This window comes from Hemitrygon akajei, chromosome 15 (genome assembly GCF_048418815.1).
Source record: "Hemitrygon akajei chromosome 15, sHemAka1.3, whole genome shotgun sequence".
Taxonomy (NCBI): domain Eukaryota; kingdom Metazoa; phylum Chordata; class Chondrichthyes; order Myliobatiformes; family Dasyatidae; genus Hemitrygon; species Hemitrygon akajei.
Window position 1 is genome coordinate 4,706,967 of NC_133138.1, and position 23,226 is coordinate 4,730,192.

The window sequence follows — 23,226 nt, forward strand, 5'->3', positions numbered from 1 at the left end:
TGTGTCTGTATTTACAGGAGGTCTCAGAGAGTGTGTCAGTATTTACAGGGGGGTCCCGGGGAGTGTGTTGGTATTTACAGAGGGTTTTGGGGAGTTTGTCAGTATTTACAGGGGGTCCTGGGGAGTGTGTCAGTATTTACAGGGGATCCTGGGCAGTGTGTCGGTATTTACAGGGGGTCCCGGGGAGTGTGTCAGTATTTACAGGGGGTCCCGGGGAGTGTGTCTGTATTTACAGGGGGTCCCGGGGAGTGTGTCAGTATTTACAGGGGGTCCTGGGGAGTGTGTCAGTATTTACAGGGGGTCCTGGGGAGTGTGTCAGTATTTACAGGGGGTCTCAGGGAGTGTGTTGGTATATACAGAGGGTTTTGGGGAGTGTGTCGATATTTACAGGGGGTTTTGGGGAGTGTGTCGGTATTTACAGGGGGTCTCAAGGAGTGTGTTGGTATATACAGAGGGTTTTGGGGAGTGTGTCGATATTTACAGGGGGTTTTGGGGAGTGTGTCGGTATTTACAGGGGGTTTTGGGGAGTGTGTCGGTATTTACAGGGGGTTTTGGGGAGTGTGTCTGTATTTACAGGGGGTTTTGGGGAGTGTGTCGGTATTTACAGGGGGTTTTGGGGAGTGTGTCTGTATTTACAGGGGGTTTTGGGGAGTGTGTCGATATTTACAGGGGGTTTTGGGGAGTGTGTCGGTATTTACAGGGGGTCTCAGGGAGTGTGTTGGTATATACAGAGGGTTTTGGGGAGTGTGTCGGTATTTACAGAGGGTTTTGGGGAGTGTGTCGATATTTACAGGGGGTTTTGGGGAGTGTGTCTGTATTTACAGGGGGTTTTGGGGAGTGTGTCAGTATTTACAGGGGGTTTTGGGGAGTGTGTCGGTATTTACAGGGGGTTTTGGGGAGTGTGTCTGTATTTACAGGGGGTTTTGCGGAGTGTGTCGGTATTTACAGGGGGTTTTGGGGAGTGTGTCTGTATTTACAGGGGGTTTTGGGGGAGTGTGTCGGTATTTACAGGGGGTCCGGGGAGTGTGTCTGTGTTTACAGGGGGGTCCCGGGGAGTGTGTCTGTATTTACAGGGGGGTCTCAGGGAGTGTGTTGGTATTTACAGAGGGTCCCGGGGAGTGTGTCGGTATTTACAGGGGGTCCCAGGGTGTATGTCTGTATTTACTGGGGGTCCCGGGGAGTGTGTTGGTACTTACAGGGGGTCCCGGAGTGTATGTCTGTATTTACAGGGGGTCTCAGAGAGTGTGTCAGTATTTATAGGGGGTCTCAGGGAGTGTGTTGGTATTTACAGGGGGGTTTTGGGGAGTGTGTCGGTATTTACAGGGGGTCCTGGGGTGTATGTCTGTATTTACTGGGGGTCCCGGGGAGTGAGTCTGTATTTACAGGGAGTCGGGGAGTGTGTCGGTATTTACAGGGGGTCCCGGGATGTATGTCTGTATTTACTGGGGGTCCCGGGGAGTATGTCAGTATTTACAGGGGGTCTCAGGGAGTGTGTCAGTATTTATAGGGGGTCTCAGGGAGTGTGTTGGTATTTACAGGGGGTTTTGGGGAGTGTGTCGGTATTTACAGGGGGTCCTGGGGTGTATGTCTGTATTTACTGGGGGTCCCGGGGAGTGAGTCTGTATTTACAGGGAGTCGGGGAGTGTGTCGGTATTTACAGGGGGGTCCCGGGATGTATGTCTGTATTTACTGGGGGTCCCGGGGAGTATGTCAGTATTTACAGGGGGTCTCAGGGAGTGTGTCTGTATTTATAGGAGGTCCCGGGGAATGAGTGAGTATTTACAGGGGTTCCGATTAATGTGTTCGGTATTAATAGGGATCCCAGTGGGGTGGAGGGTATCTGTATTTTGAGGGGATCTCGGGGAGCGGGGTCGGGTGTCGGCAGTGTGAGGGGAGCGGGGTCTGGTGTCGGTTCCAGGTGAATGAGCCGGTATTTACAGGGATCCCGGTGAATGTGCCGGTATCTACAGGGTTCCCGGTGAATGTGCCGGTATCTACAGGGTTCCCGGTGAATGTGCCGGTATTTACAGGGATCCCGGTGAATGTGCCGGTATCTACAGGGATCCCGGTGAATGTGCCGGTATTTACAGGGATCCCGGTGAATGTGCCGGTATTTACAGGGATCCCGGTGAATGTGCCGGTATCTACAGGGATCCCGGGAGCTCGGCCGGGCGTGTGCCGTGCCTGGGGAGCAGGGTAGTGTCCCAGGAACTGCGCTTGGTGATTATGCGCGCTGTGGAAACGCCTCCGGCTCCTCCTCTGGCTCCAGCTGACCGCACGAAGAATTGTTGCCGGCGTAACTGCGGGTCAGATTCTCCCCGCGGTCGAACCGGACGACAGGATGTTAGAAGACTGTGTTTTCTTGGCGCTGGTTACCGTCTTGGGCGTCCTAGAGCAAGGTAGGTTGGCAGCAAGGCGGCGGTTCTCCATGCGAACGATACCTCCGTGGCCGTATCAATTCACCGGACAGGATCGCGGTGTCGTCCGGGTTAAAGCGGTGAATCCACTCACTTAGTGTGTCCTGGACGCTCCTTTTCCCCTGTGTGGACGGTGTCTCTTTGTCGGATATTTGCATTTGTTTAATAAAAATATACATCGGAACTCTCGGTTAGAAACTGCGGGCTCAGTTTGCCAAGTGTCCGGTTTTGGAATTCCCGCTGTAAGCTGGCGAGGACGGGGCCAGTCGCGGGGTTATCTTGAAATGCAAACACAGTTTCTCTCTCACTTTCAAGGACTCTTCATCTCGTTCTCAATAGTTATTGATAATTTATTATTGTTAATTTAATTTTGTATTTGCAGTTTGCACACGAGGTGAACGCTCGAGCTGGTTTAGTCTTTGATTCTGTTAATGGTTATTCTGTGGATCTATTGAGTATGCCTGCAAGAAAATGAATTTCCGGGTTGTATACGGTGGCATGTGTGTAGTTTGATAATAAATTTACTTTGAACTTTGGTGGGTGGGTACATGGAGTTTGGAGCATTGGGGGGCGTGTAGAGGCATACGCATTAGGGGCATTTAGAGACTCTTAGATGACACAGAGATGATAGAAAAATGGAGGGCAGTGTGGGAGGGAAGGGTTGGAGTAGGTTAAAAGATCGGCACAATATTGAAGAGCCCTACTGCGAAGTCAGTGATTCTGGAATAGCACTTGCCAAACAGTTCATATTCCTGCATATATCCTTTTTAGGAACATAATCTCAATAACAGAGATGCATCTTGGAGAAGTTAACCAAATTCATAACCTAAGGCATTCACTGTTGCCAAACACACAGTCAAACTGTGCTCGGGAAACGTTCCAGAAGGGGAAGTGGGTCATTGACATGGGAGTGACTCCATCCAGAAACAACAAGGTAAAAGCTTCTAATGATGTTTACAAAAGGGAAAATTTGGCTGAAGTTAATGACAGGCAGAGACTTGAACACATGCTCACTTAGTGAGCACTTCATCGGGAACCTCCTGTACCTAATAAAGTGGCCACTGAATGTACGTCTGAGCTCTGCTGTTGTAGCCCGTCCACTCCGAGGTCCGACCTGCTGTGTGCTCGGAGATGCTCTTCTGCACACCGCTGTCGTGACGTGTCATTATTTGAATTACTGTCACCTTCAGGACAGCTTGAACCAGTCTGGCCATTCTCCTCTGACCTCTCTCATTAACATAATGCTTCTGTATACAAAACTGCCACTCATTGGATGATTTTTTTTCACACCATTCTCTGTAAGTGCTAGAGACTGTTTGGTATGAAAATCCCAGGAGATCAGCAGTTTCTGAGATACTCAAACCACCCTGTCTGACACCAGCGATCATTCCACAGTCAAAGACATTTAGATCACATTTCTTCCCCATTCTGAGGTTTGGTCTGAACAATAACTCAACCTCTTGACCATGCTTTCATGCATTGAGATGCTCCCATATGGTTGGCTGATTAAATATTTGCATTAATGAGCGGGTGTACATGTGTAACTGATAAAGTGGTCACTGAGTGTATTGGAAAATTAGAAGTAAATGAAACATGCTGCATCAGTCTTCATAAATGAATACCAGGTCTTGAGGCACAGGAGCACACACAAAGTGCTGGAGGAACTCACCTGTCAGGCAGCATCGATGGAGAGGAAGAAAGAGTTGACACTTGCAGCATCTGCAGAATCTCACGTACTTGGAACAGGAGACAGCGGCTGGATTCTGGAGTGAGAAACAAGCTGCTGGAGGAACTCAGCAGGTCAAGCGGCATCCTTGGGAGGAAAGAATGTCAACATTTTGGGCTGAGACTGGAGACAGGAGATGGCCAGTATACAGAGGAAAAGGGAATCGTAAACACAAGGGATACAAAAAAGCTGGATAAACTCAGCAGGTCGGGCAGCATCCGTTGAAATGAGCAGTCAACGTTTCGGGCCGAGATCCTTCTGCTCATTTCAACGGATGCTGCCCGACCTGCTGAGTTCATCCAGCTTTTTTGTCCGTCTTGATTTGACCACAGCATCTGCAGTGAACTTTGTGTAAACACAAGGGATTCTGCAGGTGCTGGAAATCCAGAACAACACCCACAAAACGCTGGAGGAACTCAGCAGGTCGGGCAGCATCTATGGAGTCGATGTTTCCGTTTGAGACCCTTCCTCAGGACTGGAAAGGAAGGGGGAAGAAGCCAGAAGGAGAAGGTGGGAGGTGATAGGTGAGGGAGGGGGGATAAAGTAAGAAGGAGGGAGGTGAGAGGTGAGGGAGGGGGGATAAAGTAAGAAGGAGGGAGGTGAGAGGTGAGGGAGGGGGGATAAAGTAAGAAGGAGGGAGGTGAGAGGTGAGGGAGGGGGGATAAAGTAAGAAGCAGGGAGGTGATAGGTGAGGGAGGGGGGATAAAGTAAGAAGCAGGGAGGTGAGAGGTGAGGGAGGGGGGATAAAGTAAGAAGGAGGGAGGTGATAGGTGAGGGAGGGGGGATAAAGTAAGAAGCAGGGAGGTGATAGGTGAGGGAGGGGGGATAAAGTAAGAAGCAGGGAGGTGAGAGGTGAGGGAGGGGGATAAAGTAAGAAGGAGGGAGGTGATAGGTGAGGGAGGGGGGATAAAGTAAGAAGCAGGGAGGTGAGAGGTGAGGGAGGGGGGATAAAGTAAGAAGGAGGGAGGTGATAGGTGAGGGAGGGGGGATAAAGTAAGAAGCAGGGAGGTGAGAGGTGAGGGAGGGGGGATAAAGTAAGAAGGAGGGAGGTGATAGGTGAGGGAGGGGGGATAAAGTAAGAAGGAGGGAGGTGATAGGTGAGGGAGGGGGGATAAAGTAAGAAGGAGGGAGGTGATAGGTGAGGGAGGGGGGATAAAGTAAGAAGGAGGGAGGTGATAGGTGAGGGAGGGGGGATAAAGTAAGAAGGAGGGAGGTGATAGGTGAGGGAGGGGGGATAAAGTAAGAAGGAGGGAGGTGAGAGGTGAGGGAGGGGGGATAAAGTAAGAAGCAGGGAGGTGATAGGTGAGGGAGGGGGGATAAAGTAAGAAGGAGGGAGGTGATAGGTGAGGGAGGGGGGATAAAGTAAGAAGGAGGGAGGTGAGAGGTGAGGGAGGGGGGATAAAGTAAGAAGGAGGGAGGTGAGAGGTGAGGGAGGGGGGATAAAGTAAGAAGCAGGGAGGTGATAGGTGAGGGAGGGGGGATAAAGTAAGAAGGAGGGAGGTGATAGGTGAGGGAGGGGGGATAAAGTAAGAAGGAGGGAGGTGAGAGGTGAGGGAGGGGGATAAAGTAAGAAGGAGGGAGGTGAGAGGTGAGGGAGGGGGATAAAGTAAGAAGGAGGGAGGTGAGAGGTGAGGGAGGGGGATAAAGTAAGAAGGAGGGAGGTGAGAGGTGAGGGAGGGGGGATAAAGTAAGAAGGAGGGAGGTGATAGGTGAGGGAGGGGGGATAAAGTAAGAAGGAGGGAGGTGATAGGTGAGGGAGGGGGGATAAAGTAAGAAGCAGGGAGGTGAGAGGTGAGGGAGGGGGGATAAAGTAAGAAGGAGGGAGGTGATAGGTGAGGGAGGGGGGATAAAGTAAGAAGGAGGGAGGTGATAGGTGAGGGAGGGGGGATAAAGTAAGAAGGAGGGAGGTGATAGGTGAGGGAGGGGGGATAAAGTAAGAAGGAGGGAGGTGAGAGGTGAGGGAGGGGGGATAAAGTAAGAAGCAGGGAGGTGATAGGTGAGGGAGGGGGGATAAAGTAAGAAGGAGGGAGGTGAGAGGTGAGGGGGGGGATAAAGTAAGAAGGAGGGAGGTGATAGGTGAGGGAGGGGGGATAAAGTAAGAAGGAGGGAGGTGAGAGGTGAGGGAGGGGGGATAAAGTAAGAAGGAGGGAGGTGAGAGGTGAGGGAGGGGGGATAAAGTAAGAAGCAGGGAGGTGAGAGGTGAGGGAGGGGGGATAAAGTAAGAAGGAGGGAGGTGAGAGGTGAGGGAGGGGGGATAAAGTAAGAAGGAGGGAGGTGAGAGGTGAGGGAGGGGGGATAAAGTAAGAAGGAGGGAGGTGAGAGGTGAGGGAGGGGGATAAAGTAAGAAGGAGGGAGGTGAGAGGTGAGGGAGGGGGGATAAAGTAAGAAGGAGGGAGGTGAGAGGTGAGGGAGGGGGATAAAGTAAGAAGGAGGGAGGTGAGAGGTGAGGGAGGGGGTTAAAGTAAGAAGGAGGGAGGTGAGAGGTGAGGGAGGGGGATAAAGTAAGAAGGAGGGAGGTGAGAGGTGAGGGAGGGGGGATAAAGTAAGAAGGAGGGAGGTGAGAGGTGAGGGAGGGGGATAAAGTAAGAAGGAGGGAGGTGAGAGGTGAGGGAGGGGGGTTAAAGTAAGAAGGAGGGAGGTGAGAGGTGAGGGGGGGGATAAAGTAAGAAGGAGGGAGGTGAGAGGTGAGGGAGGGGGGATAAAGTAAGAAGGAGGGAGGTGAGAGGTGAGGGAGGGGGGATAAAGTAAGAAGGAGGGAGGTGAGAGGTGAGGGAGGGGGGATAAAGTAAGAAGGTGGGAGGTGAGAGGTGAGGGAGGGGGGATAAAGTAAGAAGGAGGGAGGTGAGAGGTGAGGGAGGGGGATAAAGTAAGAAGGAGGGAGGTGAGAGGTGAGGGAGGGGGATAAAGTAAGAAGGAGGGAGGTGATAGGTGAGGGAGGGGGGATAAAGTAAGAAGGAGGGAGGTGAGAGGTGAGGGAGGGGGATAAAGTAAGAAGGAGGGAGGTGATAGGTGAGGGAGGGGGGATAAAGTAAGAAGGAGGGAGGTGAGAGGTGAGGGAGGGGGATAAAGTAAGAAGGAGGGAGGTGAGAGGTGAGGGAGGGGGGATAAAGTAAGAAGGAGGGAGGTGAGAGGTGAGGGAGGGGGATAAAGTAAGAAGGAGGGAGGTGAGAGGTGAGGGAGGGGGATAAAGTAAGAAGGAGGGAGGTGATAGGTGAGGGAGGGGGGATAAAGTAAGAAGGAGGGAGGTGATAGGTGAGGGAGGGGGGATAAAGTAAGAAGGAGGGAGGTGATAGGTGAGGGAGGGGGGATAAAGTAAGAAGGAGGGAGGTGAGAGGTGAGGGAGGGGGGATAAAGTAAGAAGGAGGGAGGTGATAGGTGAGGGAGGGGGGATAAAGTAAGAAGGAGGGAGGTGATAGGTGAGGGAGGGGGGATAAAGTAAGAAGGAGGGAGGTGAGAGGTGAGGGAGGGGGGATAAAGTAAGAAGGAGGGAGGTGATAGGTGAGGGAGGGGGGATAAAGTAAGAAGGAGGGAGGTGAGAGGTGAGGGAGGGGGATAAAGTAAGAAGCAGGGAGGTGAGAGGTGAGGGAGGGGGGATAAAGTAAGAAGGAGGGAGGTGAGAGGTGAGGGAGGGGGATAAAGTAAGAAGCAGGGAGGTGAGAGGTGAGGGAGGGGGGATAAAGTAAGAAGGAGGGAGGTGAGAGGTGAGGGAGGGGGATAAAGTAAGAAGGAGGGAGTTGAGAGGTGAGGGAGGGGGGATAAAGTAAGAAGGAGGGAGGTGAGAGGTGAGGGAGGGGGATAAAGTAAGAAGCAGGGAGGTGAGAGGTGAGGGAGGGGGGATAAAGTAAGAAGGAGGGAGGTGAGAGGTGGAAAAAATAAACGACTGAAGAGTGATATGAGGAGATTGAACCACAGGAGAAATGAAAGGAGGAGGGGAGCCAGAGGGGATGATGGGCCAATGAGGAGAAGAAAAGAAGTGAGAGTGGAACCAGAATAGGGAAGTGAAGGGTAAGGGAGGAGAAATTACCAGAAATTGGAGAAATCGATGTTCATGCCATCAGATTGGAGGCTGCCCAGACAGTATGAGTTGTTGCTCCTCCAACTCGAGTGGCTGTAGTGCAGGCTATGGAGAGATATCTTGGAATGGGAAGTCAAATTGAAACAGGTCACCACCAGAAGATCCTGGACATTGTGGCAGACAGAGTGAAGGTGCCCCCCCCCCCCAGTCTACGTTGGGTCTCACCGTTGTAGAGGAGGCTGTGCTGGTACAGAGGAAGGATTTTGAGGTGATTGGTAGACTGAGGAGGGATGTGAGAATGTAGGCAGATGGTGTGGCATAGGGGAGTAGAGTTAGAGATGGTGGCAGGTGGGTGATAGATGGAGGTGGAGAGGGGTAGGAATAAAACGGAAGGAGTGAGGTGGTGGAGGGGCAAGAGAAGGTGAGAGACAGCTGCTGGAGGGAGATAAGCAGCAACACAAAGGAACAAGATTAGCTTTATTTGTGACAAATACGCTGGAACACAAGGAAATGTGGCATTAGCGGGTCAACGATCAACACAAACCGAGGATGTGCTGGGGGCAGCCCACAAGTGGTGCCATGTTTCCCGTAGCAACATAGCATGTCTACAAATCACTAACCCTAAGCTTTGGACTGTGGGAGGAAACCAGAGCACCCAGAGGAAACCCACAGGGAGAACGTACAAACGTCTTATGAACAGTGGCAGGAATTGAGCTCGGGTCCGGGTTGCTGGCACTCTAGACTACACTAACCACTGTGATCCTGAACCAGCCTTCGGGCGGCCAGTGCTGGATTCTGACGAACATAGGAAGTGAGAACGGAGACCATTAGGAGGGAGGGGAGAGGCACACAGCTGTAGGACTGTAAACTACAGTAACTGCTGTGATACTGTGCCGATTAGGGCGGCCAGCACTGAACTCTGGTGAACAAAGGAGGTGAGAATGGAGACCATTGGGAGAGAGGGGAGAGGCAAACAACAGTCGGAACCACCTGTGTGTGTGTGAAGCGGGCGGATGAAGCTCGGAAGAGGGAGGGAAATGGTAGAAGATGGGCAATGTTCAAAGTAAATTTATTATCGAAGTATGTATATGTTACCAGACACAACCCTCAGATTCAGTTTCTTGCAGGTATTCACAGCAAAACAGAAATACAATAGAATCAATGAAAAACTACCCACAAACATCATAAACATGACTGAGACATAAACACCCAAACTGCGAACGAAGACAATCTCTGCAAATACTAAATAAAGAGTATTGAGAAATGAGTTGTAGAGTGCTTGAAAGTGAGTCTGTAGGTTGTGGGTGGAGGTGAAAGAAGTGATCCTCCCTGGTTCAGCAGTCTGGTGGTTGAGGTGTGGTAACTATTCCTGGATCTGATGGTGCGAGTCCTGAGGCTCCTGTAGTTTCTTCCTGATGGACAGCATTAAGAAGAGGACATGCCCTGGGTGGTGGGAGACCTTGATGATGGAGGCTCCTTTCCTGCAACAACTCTCCCTGTCGATGTGCTCAAAGGTGGGGAGGGCTTTACCCGTCATGGACTGGACCGTATCCACTACTTTTTGTAGGCTTTTCCATTCAAGGGCATTGGTGTTTCCATAACAGACTGTGATGCAATGGGATAGGGAACGGATAGGGAAGAAGAGGGTTAAAAACAGACAGAGTAGGTCAATTAAATTTGGAAAAATCAAAACTAACAGGTACAGGATCAGCAAGAAATTACTCCATCGGTTGGGGTCGACCATGGGTGTTGCGTCTTAGCTGTCTGGACTTGCAAATCAGAGCAGTACGATGTGGAGAGTGAGCTGTTGCCCGTGTAACAGGCTCCCCCTCTCCATGCATCTGATAACCCCAAAGGAATGGTAGAGACTGATGCAGTTTGGCATGAGCAGCATCAGAAGGAGTTGCCAGTCAGCGTTGAACCTCCATATAGGAATGCACTAGGGACTCCAGCTCCGGATTTTTCCCTCTGGGTTTACCCCCAAAGCCTTCCCCATGAGTGGGTATAGCCACAAGGCAATGGAGGTTTGAGATCAGAGTTTTCCTTCTCCTAGATGAGCTGCCAACCATGGCTGATCTGCTTAAAGCCGACTGGTTTTAAGGCACCAGTAACCTGCCTTTGGCCTTTCTCCTGTCAGTAGAAATGGTTCCGCCAGGCTGAGTGCTAAGCCACATGTGAAGGTCAGGAACTGGACTTGGTTGTCAGAGGCTATTAGAGACACATGACTTTGGGAGCATTTAATAGATCATCATCATCACGTGCCATTCTCTGCCAGAGCCTTGGTGACCGCTTTCTTCCACTGGGATCTGTCGGCAGTCAAACCTCTTGCATCTCTGGTGGTGAGGCTGGTCCACTTCTTGATGTTGTCGATCCAGGTTGTCCTCTGTCTGCCTCGGGAGTGGCTTCCTTCTACTCTGCCTTCAAGCACAGTGCGTTCCAGTGTGTCATCAGTTCTTGAGATGTGTCCAAAATAGCGAAGTTTCCTTTGGATAACGGTTTCCGAAAGTATTGATTTCGTACCAGTCTTTTCTAGGATGAAATTGTTGGATCTCCTCTCAATGTATGATACTCTGAGGATCAGTCTGTATGTCCACATCTCAAATGCTGTCAACTTCTTTTCATCAGCTGCTTTGAGGGTCCATGTTCCACAGCCATATAGGGTTACTGGCCAGACGAGACTCTTGAGGAGGCGTATCTTGGTGTCAGTGCTCACAGATCTATCTTTCCAGATGTTTCAGAGTTCAGTAGTGCTTGTGCGTGCCATTGCTAGCCTTCGCCTTATTTCCTTGCTGCATTCGTTTGTGTCATTTAGTTCTGCACCAAGTTATACAAAGGAGGACACTCGTTCGATCTTGTTGTGTCTGATGTAGATGTCAGCTTGAATTGCAGTTTTGCTTATCACCATAACTTTGGTCATTTTGCCATTTATCAGCCATGCAAATTCAGCCGAGACTTTATTGAGTAGTGCTTGTGGGTCTTTATCTGTTGTGGCTAGCAGGGCTGTGTCATCTGAGTATCTCAAACTACTGATGGCTCTTCCTCCTATTTTAATGCCAGTGTTGTCTGGAATTGCCAGTCTCATGATCATCTCAGTGTAGACGTTAAAAAGGTGTGGAGAAAGGATGCAGCCTTGACGGACTCCTTTCCCGTTGCAGAATGATTTCGTCTCGCCAGATGTGGTCCGAAGGCTGGAGGATTGCACAGCATACAGTGTTTCTAGAGGAGCCACTAGGTGTGGTGCCACGCCCAGCTGAATTATTGTCGTCCGCAGTTTGGTGCATTGGACACAGTCAAACGCCTTTGAGTAGTCTATGAAGCTGATGTACAGAGGGGTATTGACCTCTCTCGTTTTCTCCATTATTAGGCGCATGTTGAAGAGCTGGTCCCTGGTGCCTCGGCCACTCCTGAAGCCAGCCTGTTCGAGTGTGATTTCTCTATCCACGTAGTTCTTTAGTCTCTCAGATGATTGAGTAGAACCTTGGTGACGTGTGATATCAATGCAATTGTTCTGTAATCACTGCACTGCAGGAGACTCCCTTTCTTGAGAATTGGAATGTAGACAGATTTGCACCAGTCTGTTGGCCATTTGCCAGTCTTCCAGATGGTGCAGATAATGCGGTGCAAGACGAGGGCCATTGAGGTGCCTGTTGCTTTCAGTAGATCTGCTGGTATGTTGTCTGGACCAGGTGCTTTATTCTTTTTAATCTTCTTGATTGCTCTTTCTACTTCTGACAGTAGTGGCTCAGGTTTGTGTTCTAGTGATGTCCAGTCAATGGCTTTGTCACAGTTTTCATCCTCGTGATTTTCATAGAGTTTCTTGGTGTACTCGAGCCACCTTTCCCTCACATCTGCATCTTCTGTCAGAATGTTTCCTCCGTCATTTTTGATTGCACCAATTCTTGGTGTGAAGGTGCTGGTAAGTTCTTTTACTGCAGCATAAACCATCTTGCTGTTGCCTTTGTTGGCCTCATTTTCCACGTTGGAGCAGAGGCATTGTGGGTATGGCACTTGTTAAGCCTGCATCGTCGTTGTACTTCACACTTCAGCTCCCTGTATTCCTTACTTGTTCCTTTCTGACCTTTCACCAATCTCTTCTTTCCTGCTGCACACAGCCTTTCATTTGAGATCCATTCTGTGCCTTTGTGCTTGCATCGTGATGGAATGTGTTTCTCTGCTGCTGTTGTCAATGCATCTCTTGTTGCGTTCCAAAGCTCTTCCGGTTCGACCTCTTCTTGTAAGTTCAGCAAGGCTTCAAAACTGTTGAAACCTCTGTGTTGAAAGAGTTTGGTATGTCTGAGAGATCGTATCTGACTGGTGGCTTTGCTCGCTTTACATTTAACCCTGAGCTTCATCTTGGCCAACAGCAGTTGATGATCAGTATCACAGTCAGCTCCCGGATATGTCCTGCATTTCAGAATATTTGATTTCCTTCTCCTGTTGGTGAGCATATAATCAATCTGGTTCCTGGTTTTACCATCAGGAGCTGTCGCCGAGGGTGTTGACTAAACATTGTGTTTATTACACAGAGGTGGTTTTCTTGGCAGAACTCAACTAGCCGTGTCCCCCGTTCATTTGGTCTTCCTAAACTATTGTTTCCCACGACTTCCTTATTCAGAGATGTTTGTCCTGCTTTTGCATTGAAATTACCTCGAATGAGCACAACATCAGTTTTCGGAGGATAATCAATGAGGCCTTGTGGGTGGTTGTAGTGTCCCTCATCTGCATGGCTAATTGGTGAGTAGTTGACAGTGAGATAACCAATGCAGAGGAGGAAGAGCTTGAGGGACATTAGTCGTTCATTCAATGGGTTGTAGCCTAGTACTGCTTTAGCTATTCCTTGCTTCAAGATGAACGCTCTTCCTTTCTCAGATCCGGAGTAGTACATTGTTCTTTGTCGTAAAATGACCTCTGTCAGACCATCTGATCTCTGTTCTTCCAATGATATCGCAGCTGATTCTGCAGATTTCATCGATGAGAAGGTGAAGTTTTCCTGTGCCTCTTAGAGTGGGAACATTACAAGTGCCAATATTGATATAATGTTTGTTAAGTCTGAGGGTCTTCATTCCAGCACTGGTTGTGTCAGGTCCTGGGGTTCCTGGAAGAGGATCTTCCCCAGAGTCATTATGACCAGAGGTACTTGAAGTACCATCTGCCTCTTCCCCAGTAGCATTCTTACTGTGATCCAGCCTGCGGGTCCCACTGCCCACGGGATGGTTTTTGTCATTCATTGGTCCTGTCATTGAGTGACACATTTAATAGATAGTGGGAGCTAATCCCCATTACCCCACCTCCCCCAGCTATGAGAACCTTAAGGAACCAAGAAAGAAATCACTTAAGTATTAGCATAAATGCAGACTTAGAGAAGTTAATGGCTGTGAAAGGCAATGGTCCCCATGACAGGTTGATTTGCATCCCAGAGCTTTGATGGGAGTGGTGGTAACTTGCAAAATTCCACAGCTCCAGATCCGTTCCCACAGATTGGAAAGATGCATCATAGCCCCACAGGTTAACAAAGGAAGCAGAGGGAATTTGCGGAACAACCAGTTTACCTGACAGCGAGCCACAGGGGAAATGCTTTATTAAGGAAGTGGTAAAGGCAACCCTGGGAAAACATCAGGAGCATCAGAGAGAGTCAACAAAGCTGTGTGCCACGGTAGAGTAGCAGTTAGGACATTCCAGGTCTTGGAATTCAGTTCCTCCACTGTCTGTAAGGAGTTTGTACGTTCTTCCCATGAATCACGAGGCTTTCCTCTGGGTGCTCCAGTTTCCTCCCACGTTCCAGTGACACACTCGTTAGTAGGTTAATTGGTCATTGTAAATTGTCCAGTGGATAGGCTAGGGTTAAATCAGTGGCTTGCTGGGTGTTTTGCCTCAATATGCTGGAAGATGCACTTATTCAGAGACGTTTGTCCTGCTTTTGCATTGAAATTACCAAATTTTGCATTGAAATTACCAAATAAAGATGCACTTATTTGCCTCAATATGCTGAAAGATGCACAATATTCTGCACTGTATCTTTAAATAAAAAATAATTTTTAAAACTGCAGAGGCTCAATCTCAAACGTGGCACGCGTCAGGGATGCTCCTTAAGTCCCTTTCTCTTTGATTTGGCTATAGAACCTCTGGCGATAGCATTTTGAAACTGTCCTGAATTGACCGGGATTTGGAGAGGGGGTGTTGAGCATAAAGTTTCTCTCTATGCTGATGACTTATTACTCTTTCTCTCAAATCCGTCTACATCCTTACCTCCAATGTTTTCACTTCTTGACCAGTTTAGCCAGATCTCTGGCTATAAACTCAACTTACATAAGAGTGAACTTTTCCCAATTAATAAAGAAGCACAAGAACTAATATTTCGAGATCTCCCTTTTAAAGTAGTCCATAATCAATTTACTTATCTTGGAATTACAGTCACAAGGAAGTTTAAAGATCTCTTTCGTGAAAACTTTGTCAACCTTTCATATGCTACAAAACAGAGTCTGGTACAATGGTCACCTCTATCTATGTCCTTGGTAGGTCGTATCAATGTTGTCAAAATGTATGTTCTCCCCAAATTCTTATACTTATTTCAATCTATCCCAATTTTTATTCCTAAATCTTTTTTTGATTCCTTAGACTCTATTATTTTGTCATATCTGTGGCAGAATAAGCACTCTAGAATTAATAAAATCCACCTCCAAAAATCTAAAAAAGAGGGTGGCATGGCTTTACCTAACTTTCGCTTATATTACTGGGCAGCTAATATACGTTGTGCTGCCTTCTGGTCTTTCTTCCACGGTCAACCTGAGTGCCCTAACTGGGTGGCAATGGAGTTGAGCTCCACTAAAGAATTATCCATATCTGCACTTCTTGGCTCTGCACTCCCTAGCAGTCTGCCCAGATCAATAGCTAATCCTCTGGTTAGACACACTTTGCGTATATGGGCTCAGTTCAGGAAATGCTATGGTTTCCAGGGGTTTTCCATTTCTAGCCCTGTCGCACATAATCACCTTTTTTTTACCTACCACGTTCGATTCAGCATTCCATGTTTGGTACAGGAAGGGCATTAGACATTTTGAAGATCTCTTCATTGATAACCGCTTCGCTTCTTTTCAACAGCTCTCTGTTAAGTTCAACCTGCCTAACGCTCACTTTTTCAGATATCTCCAAATCCGACACTTTACTGCTCCTTTAATTCCTAACTTTCCTGAAATGCCTGCGAAAAATGCTATGGACCTATTTCTCTCCATTAATCCACTAGGTAAAGGTTTAATTTCAATTATCCAAGATAAACTAGCAGCCTTACGACGGGCCCCTGTGGATAAAATTAAAATGGCCTGGGAGCAGGATTTAAATATCTCCTTATCCGAGGAGAGCTGGGACTCAGTCCTCAAATCGGTTAACTCAACCTCTCTTTGTGCTCGCCATTGTCTCTTACAGTTTAAGATTGTTCATAGAGCCCATATGTCTAAATCTAAACTATCTCGATTCTACCCTGGCATTAGTCCGCTCTGTGATAAATGCAAGAGGGGCGTGGCCTCTCTCATCCATATGTACTGGCTCTGTCCTAGCTTGGAGAAATTCTGGAAAGATGTCTTCACTACACTATCGGGTATTCTGAATCAGCACCTAGAACCTAACCCCTTAATTGCTCTGTTCGGTTTTTGGGGCGAGACAGATTTATGTCTGGGTCCGACCAAATGCCGAATACTATCCTTTGCCTCTCTCCTGGTGAGACGCTTGATCCTCCTTAGATGGAGAGATGTTGCCCCGCCCACTCATGCGCAATGGCTTAACGATATTATGGCCTGCTTGGACCTCGAAAAAATTCATTATTCAGTTCTTAATTCGGATCTAAAGTTCCATAAGGTCTGGGGACCTTTTATCGAGTACTTTCATAACCTTCCTCTTGACTAGGGTTTTTTTTTCTTTTCAGTCCCTTGCTTTCAGCTCCCTTTTTTTTCTGGTAGTAGGCATTATTATCCTCTGTTGCTAAGTGTATTCACAGTCTGGGAGTTTGACTGTCCGGACTTATACTCTCTATATTGTGTGGTGGTTGGTCTGGAGTTGTTGTTTTTTTCTTGTGTTGTGGGGCTTGGGGAGGACACTAAGCTCACTTGTCTTTAATTTAGGTGCTTTTTTGTTAAATTCTCTTCCTTTGTAGCATATTGTTATTGTATGCTTAACCTTGCTCTGTATTAATGCTCCTCATTGGGATTTGGGGTTTTTAATTTTGTAAAATGTTTTGAAAAACTAATAAAAAAATTAAAAAACAAAAACTGCAGAGGCTGTAAATCTGAAAGAGAATCACAGGAAATGCTGGAAACACTCAGCCTGAGTGAGCTAGGACCTCTTTCTTTGGAGCTAAGGAGGATTAGAGGTGATTTGATAGTGACGTGTAAGATGAGAGGCATTGATCAACCAGAGACTTTTTCCCAGGGTGGAACTGGCCAATATGAGGGGGTGTAATTTTAAGGTGATTGGATGGGGGGATGTCAGAGGTAGGATTTTTTACACAAGGAGTGGTGAGTGTGTGAACTGCATTGCCAAGGGCAGTGGTAGAGGCAGGTACATTAGGGACATTTATGAGACTTTTAGACACATGAATGAAAGAGCAGAATTAGGCCATTTGGCCTATCGTGTCCATTTCATCATGGCTGATTCATTTTCCCTCACAGGTCCAATCTCTTGCCTTCTCTGTATATCCCTTCCTCACTTTTGCAGTTCCTTAGCTCTATCCACAATGATTCAACACCTTCCGACCCTCTGTCACCTCTTTCTAATGATTTGATTTCACGTTTTACCAACAGAGCAACATCACCCCCTCTGCCTTCCTGTCTAACTTTTTGATATAATGTGTAGGCTCAGACATTAAGCTCCCAGCTATAATCTTTCAGCCATGATTTGGTGATCCCTACAGTGTCATTCAAATATAATGCTTTGTTTGAGTTACTGTCACCTCTCTGTTAGCTTGACCCAGTCTGGCCATTCTCCCTGACCTCTCTCATTCACAAGGCTGCTGCTCACTGGGTAGTTTTTATTCTTCACACCATTTTCTGTAAACTCTAGAGACCTGGACATGAAAATCCCAGGAGATCAGTTTCTGAGATGTTCAAATCACCCTGTCTGACACCAACAATCATTCCACAGTCAGAATCACTTAGATCACATGTCTTCCCCATTCTGATGTTTGGCCTGAACAGCAACTGAACCTCTTGACCATGTCTGCATGCTTTTATGCATTGGGTTGCTGCCATGTGATTGGATGACTTGATATTTGCATTAGCAAGGTATCCAGATGTACCTTATAAAATGGCCACTGACACGAGAAAATCTGCAGACGCTGGAAATCCAGAGCAACACACACAAAATGCTGGAGGAACTCAGCAGGCCAGGCTGCATCTGTGGAAATGAATAAACAGTCAATGTTTCGGGCTGAGGCCCTTCATCAGGAGTTGGGAAAAAAAGATGAGGTTAGATCAGAAAGGTGGGGGAAGGGAAGGTGGTGGGTTATAGGTGAAACTGGGAGAAGGGGAGGGTGAGGCAGAGATAAAGTGGACAGCCAAAGTCTTCTTCCCAGGACAGACAACGCTTGTGCAGGAGGGAAGTGTACGGGCATGTCAGAGGTAGTTTCTTTTTACACAGAGAGTGGTTGTGAGTGGAACAGCCTGCCAGGGGTGCTGGTAGAGACAGATACATTAGGGACATTTGAGAGACTTTTAGATAGGCACATGGATGATGGAGAAATGGAGGGTTATGTGGGAGGGAAGGGTTAGACTGATCTTGGGGAAAGTTAAAGAGTTGGCATAATATTGTGTTCTGTAATGTGTTTCAGTTTCCTCCCACATTCCAAAGACAAATGGGTTAGGAAATTAATTGGCTTCATGGATGTAAAGGGAAGTACAGACTCGTGGGTCTGGAATGGGCTATTAATGTTACCGTGGTGTAGCTTGAAATAAAAAATAAAGATAAAGATCCTGTTCATTGTCTTGTGCTCTGAGTACACCCCCCCCCCCACGTTGAATCCATTCTCCCTGGCGTTGAATCTGCCCCCCACAGTGGGATCCTCCCTCATTACTGCTTCCCACAGTGGGACAGCCCCAGTGGACCATGGAGTAACTGGGAGGAGGAGTGGAACCAGAGGGAGGTGAAGGGCAAATCATGTCTTCACTCAGTTTTGCCTCTCCTAATTTCCTGGTCAGTTCTACAGCTACAGGACTCACTTAAGCAGATATTAAAACTTGCGAGCCTATCATCTTGGTTATCTTTCAAGACCAAACCTGTTGTTCGTCAGCATTTTTACATCCTCAGAAGCTCAAGATAATTCACCGAATCATGTATCTCCCCATCTCCTTCAGAATCCCCATTTCCTTATCTTGGAAGATATCATCATTTGAACCCATCATAAGATCAGAGCCTCCAGTCTGCACACAGTCAGTGATGCTGCTTGTTCGTCCAGGTCATTACACAGTGAATAGAGTTGGTCTAGGATTAATTGATAAAACAATAACAATGCTGAATAAAGTTACCTAACCATAAGACATAGGAGCAGAATTAGGCCATTGAGTCTGCTCCACCATTTAATCATGGCTGATCTTTTTTCATCTCCAGCCTTCTGTCCGTAACCTTTGATGCCAATGCCAATCAAGAACCTATCAATCTCTGCCATAAATAGAATGAGGGAGGGGCTGGGGTTTGCGAGTTCTATGTCTTTTTCTTGTTTTGTACCCGGGGTGGGGTTTGATGTCTTTTCTTTTATGTTTTTTTCTGTATTTCATGGCTATCTGGAGAAGATAAATCTCAGATTTGTATTCTGCGTTCATATTTTGATGATACAGTGAACCTTTGAGGCATCGCTTGAAGGTGTCAGACCTCGGGTCCCATTCCTGGCCTCACAGGCTTGGTGGGAATGCATCAGGAAAAGCTGTCGGGTTGGGTTTTAAACAGGACCTACAATACATTCATCACCTCTCACCATCTGTTCCAGCGTACTTTTCGCTTCAAGTCATCTACGCAAGGAGGAAGTTCCATGTCTCGCCGCCCCGAGTCAGTGGCAATGAGGACTTTGAGAGAGTGTATCGAGCACAGTAAGTGAACTAACCATTCCCCTCGGATCTGTGACAGCACAGGGTATGAGTGAGAAGGACCGAGGTGGAGTCATAGAGCATCACAGTACGAAAACAGGCCCTTTGACCCATCTAGTCCATGCAGATCAGTTATTCTCCCTAGTCCCATTGGCCCTTCATACCCCTGCCATCCATTTAGAACATAAAGCATAGACCAGAACAGCACAGAAACAGGCTCTTCAGCCCTCAATATTGTGGTGAACCAAGTAAATTAGTAATCAAATGGCCATCTAAACTAATCTCTCCTGCAGACACAAAGTCCATATCCTTCCACTTTTTCATATTCATGTGCCCATCTAAATGTTTTTTAAAAGCCTCTCTAATGCATTGCCTCTACCACCACTCTGTGTATATAAAAAAACTTGCCCCTCACATCTCCTTTAAAATTACCCCCTCTGACCTTAAATGCTTGCCCTCTGGTATTAGAGAAATCCTGAGAAAAAGATATTGTCTGTCCACTCTATCAATGCCTCTCATAATCTTATAACCTCTATCAGATCTCCCCTCAGTCTCTTTCAGAGAAAACAACCCAAGTTTGCCCAGCCTCTCATGACAGCACATGCCCTCTAAACCAGGCAGCATCCTGGTGAACATCTTCTGCAGCCCCGACAACCTCCGATAGTGGGGCGACCAGAACTTCATGCAATACTCCAGATGCATATTCACACCCAAACTCCAGATTTACTTCTCAGACACATCCAAAGAGGAACGTATCAATTCTTTTGTTAGTTGACTGGATTTGGATTTTTGGTGAAGATGATACTGCTAGGTCTAAACAGAATAACAATTTGGTACATGTTAGATGGGTCGAAGGGTTATGGAGGGCTGTAATTCTCTATAGAGAAAAGTCTGATTTCAAACCTCCGCTGTCCACTATACCCACTCATGTGGAGAGCTTTGGGAGCAAACCCGGAGTAAAAATCTGGAGCTGGAGTCCCTAAGACAGTCCTATGTTGAGTTCAATGCTGACTGGCAACTCATGTAACACCGCTGGTGCCGAACTGTGTCGGTCTCTGTAGTTCCTTTGGATTCATCAGCTGTGTGGAGAGGGGGAGCCTGCTACATGGGCAACAGCTCACTCTCCATATCGTACTGCCCTGGCTTGTGTATCACGTAGACAGCTAGGACGCAACATTTATGGTCGATCCTGACAATGGATGGCCTTTGTGTTCTATGATCTCTCTGTCAGCTTCAGCTTCTTTCTGTGGGTCTGAATCTTTCCGTTTGCATTCTGAGCACATTAGAGATTTGTAAAGTTTTATTTAAAAGTTACATCATGTTTTGTTTTTCTCTTGCAGAACCAATTCCACGGAGTATTTCCCAATGTTCCTGAGTGTTCTTTGGATCGCTGGGATCTTTTTCAGTCAGGGTAAATAGATTCCATATGTCATCTGTTTTCACCCCAATTCCCAGAGAGATGTAAATCTGAGGCCGTGGTTGCTCTCCCAGCTGTGGGTCTATTCATCTCATCGTCTCAGCTGGATAGAAAATGTGATGTTTACCTCACAGCTGATGCTACTGAAGGAAGTATTTATTGCATCTGCAGGAGGGTTTAAGATTTACACTTGAGAATTACACTTGGGGCACTTAGTATTGTCAATGATCCCTCCCATTGATCCAACAATCTCTTTGACCCCCTGTCATCAGGCAGGAGGTACAAGGACTGTTAGATGGGAAACAGCTTCTTCCCCCAGGCCATGAGGCTAGTGAACTCTCTGCCACCCCCCAGGTCTCATCACACATGAAGTACCAGTAGCATTATACTGTTTACTTTTTAACTTCTTCATAAATGCACCCTATTATTTGTTAATTTTTGTGGTAATATTACTTTGTGTCATGTGTATGATTTATATGTACCGTGTTGGTCCAGAGTAACATCTTGTTTGGTGGTTGAATGACAACAAACTTGTCCTTGCAGGTTGAACTTGAAGGTGGAGTATGGGGTTAATGACAGGGTTCTCAGCTGTGTGCAGAAACCGGGGATCTTGGGGGCCATATCCATAAGTCCCTCAAAGCTGCCACACAAGTCGAGAGGGTGGTGTTGGTTCAGGATTTACAATTGTTAATTTTTTGTCATAATTTTAACTTTCTTGTGCTAACTTGTATTTTATATAATCTGTTATATACGTACATGGAATTGTTCAGTGAATTTTCCAGCAATTACAGTGCTGTAGTTTCTGTATTTTTCTGCCTTTTCAGCAGATGGTGTCACACCAGCTGAATGTGGCTATCTTATAGGTGAATTGTTACCATGGCAATGTTCTTGTCTCTAGTCTGAGTATGAGACCATCACGACTGCTTTTTTCTGATGAAGAGTCTCGGACCGTTCACTCTTTTTCATAGACACTGCCCGACCTGCTGAGTTCCTCCAGCATTTGGTGTGTTTCTTGGATCTGCAGCTTTTCTCTTGCTTGTGACTTGACTGCTTTCTCCTTTGTCTTTCTTCACTCGGCTTGACTTTCTTTATTCATTCTTTGTTCTTGTAATGCCTTATTATCAGCTGTAAGCAATAACTTTTACGTCTCAGCTTTGATTTCCAAAGAACCTTTGTGTACAGCCCAGTTAGTCGTGGGTATAGCCCACCTCACCACTGAGCACATCTACATGGAGTGTCGTCACAAGAGAGCAGTATCCCTCGTCAAGGACCTCCACCACCCAGGACATGCTCTCTTTTCATTGCTGCCATCAGGAAGAAGATACAGGAGCCTCAGGTCCCACACCACCAGGTTCAGGATCAGTTATTACCCCTCAACCATCGGGCTCTTGAATCAGAGAGGATAACTTCACACAATTTCACTCACCCCATCACTGAACTGTTCCCACAATATGTGGACTCATTTTCAGACACTCTTTATGTCATGATCTCAATAGTTATTGCTTATTTATTTATTGACCCATTGTTTCTGCTTGTTCCTGCCCTACCAAACTTAAATCTGCATACCTTGACTCTATTTTATTCCCGCTGGTTCAGTCCTTTCCTACCTACAGGACATCCATGACTCTTCAGACACTCTGGATATTTTCAAGTTCTCGGGCCCCGATCATCTCATTTTCACCATGGATGTTCAGTCCCTATATACCTCCATCCTCCATCAGGAGGGCCATAAAGCACTCTGCTTCTTTCTGGCCAGCTGACCCAGCCTGTTCCCCTCCACGACCACTCTCCTCCGTCTGGTGGAACTGATCCTCACCCTCAATGATTTCTTCTTCGGCGCCTCCCACTTCCTCCAAACCAAAGGTGTAGCCATGGGCACTGGCATGGGTCCCAGCTATGCCTGCCTGTTTGTCAGCTACATGGAACAGTCTGTGTTCCAAGCCTACACCAGTATCACCCCCAATTTTCCTGCGCTACATTGATGACTGCATTGGTGTTGCTTCCTGCACCCATGCTGGGCTCATTGACTTCATCAACTTTGCCTCCAGCATCCACCCTACCTTCAAATTTACCTGGTCTATTTCTGACCCCTCCCTCCCCTTTCTCGATCTCTCTGTCTCCATCTCTGGAGACAGCTTATCTACCGATGTTTATTATAAACTCATCGATTCTCACAGCTACCTGGACTATACCTCTTCCCATCCTGTCACTTGTAAAAATGCCATCCCTTCTCTCAGTTCCTCCATCTCCACCGTATTTGCTCTCAAGACGAGGCTTTTCATTCCAGAATGAAGGAGATGTTCTCCTCCTTCAAAGAAAGGGGATTCCCTTTCTCCACCATCAATGCTGTGGTCAACCGCATCTCTTCCATTTCATGAACGTCTGCTCTTACTCCATCCTCCTGCCACACTACCAGGGATAGGGTTCCTCTCGTCCTCATCTACCACCCGTGTCCAGCATGTAATTCTCTGACGGGATCCCACCACCAAACACCTCTTTCTCTCCCCCCTACTTTCTGCTTTCCACTAGGATTCCTCCCTGGGTGATTCCCTCCTCCATTTATCCGTCCCCACTGATCTCCCTCCTGG

The 23,226-nt window shown here is 47.4% G+C and overlaps 1 protein-coding gene across 1 annotated transcript in view; it reads left to right on the forward strand.

Moving 5' to 3' along the window:
- The first annotated feature begins 2,241 nt into the window (after positions 1-2,241).
- ltc4s (leukotriene C4 synthase) overlaps positions 2,242-23,226 on the forward strand; it is a 33,690-nt gene continuing 12,705 nt past the window's right edge. The window contains exons 1-3 of the mRNA XM_073067083.1: positions 2,242-2,399; positions 19,125-19,224; positions 20,562-20,632. Coding sequence (XP_072923184.1) covers positions 2,342-2,399; positions 19,125-19,224; positions 20,562-20,632 — 229 coding nt within the window. The 5' untranslated portion in view covers positions 2,242-2,341. The remainder of the gene's footprint in view (positions 2,400-19,124; positions 19,225-20,561; positions 20,633-23,226) is intronic.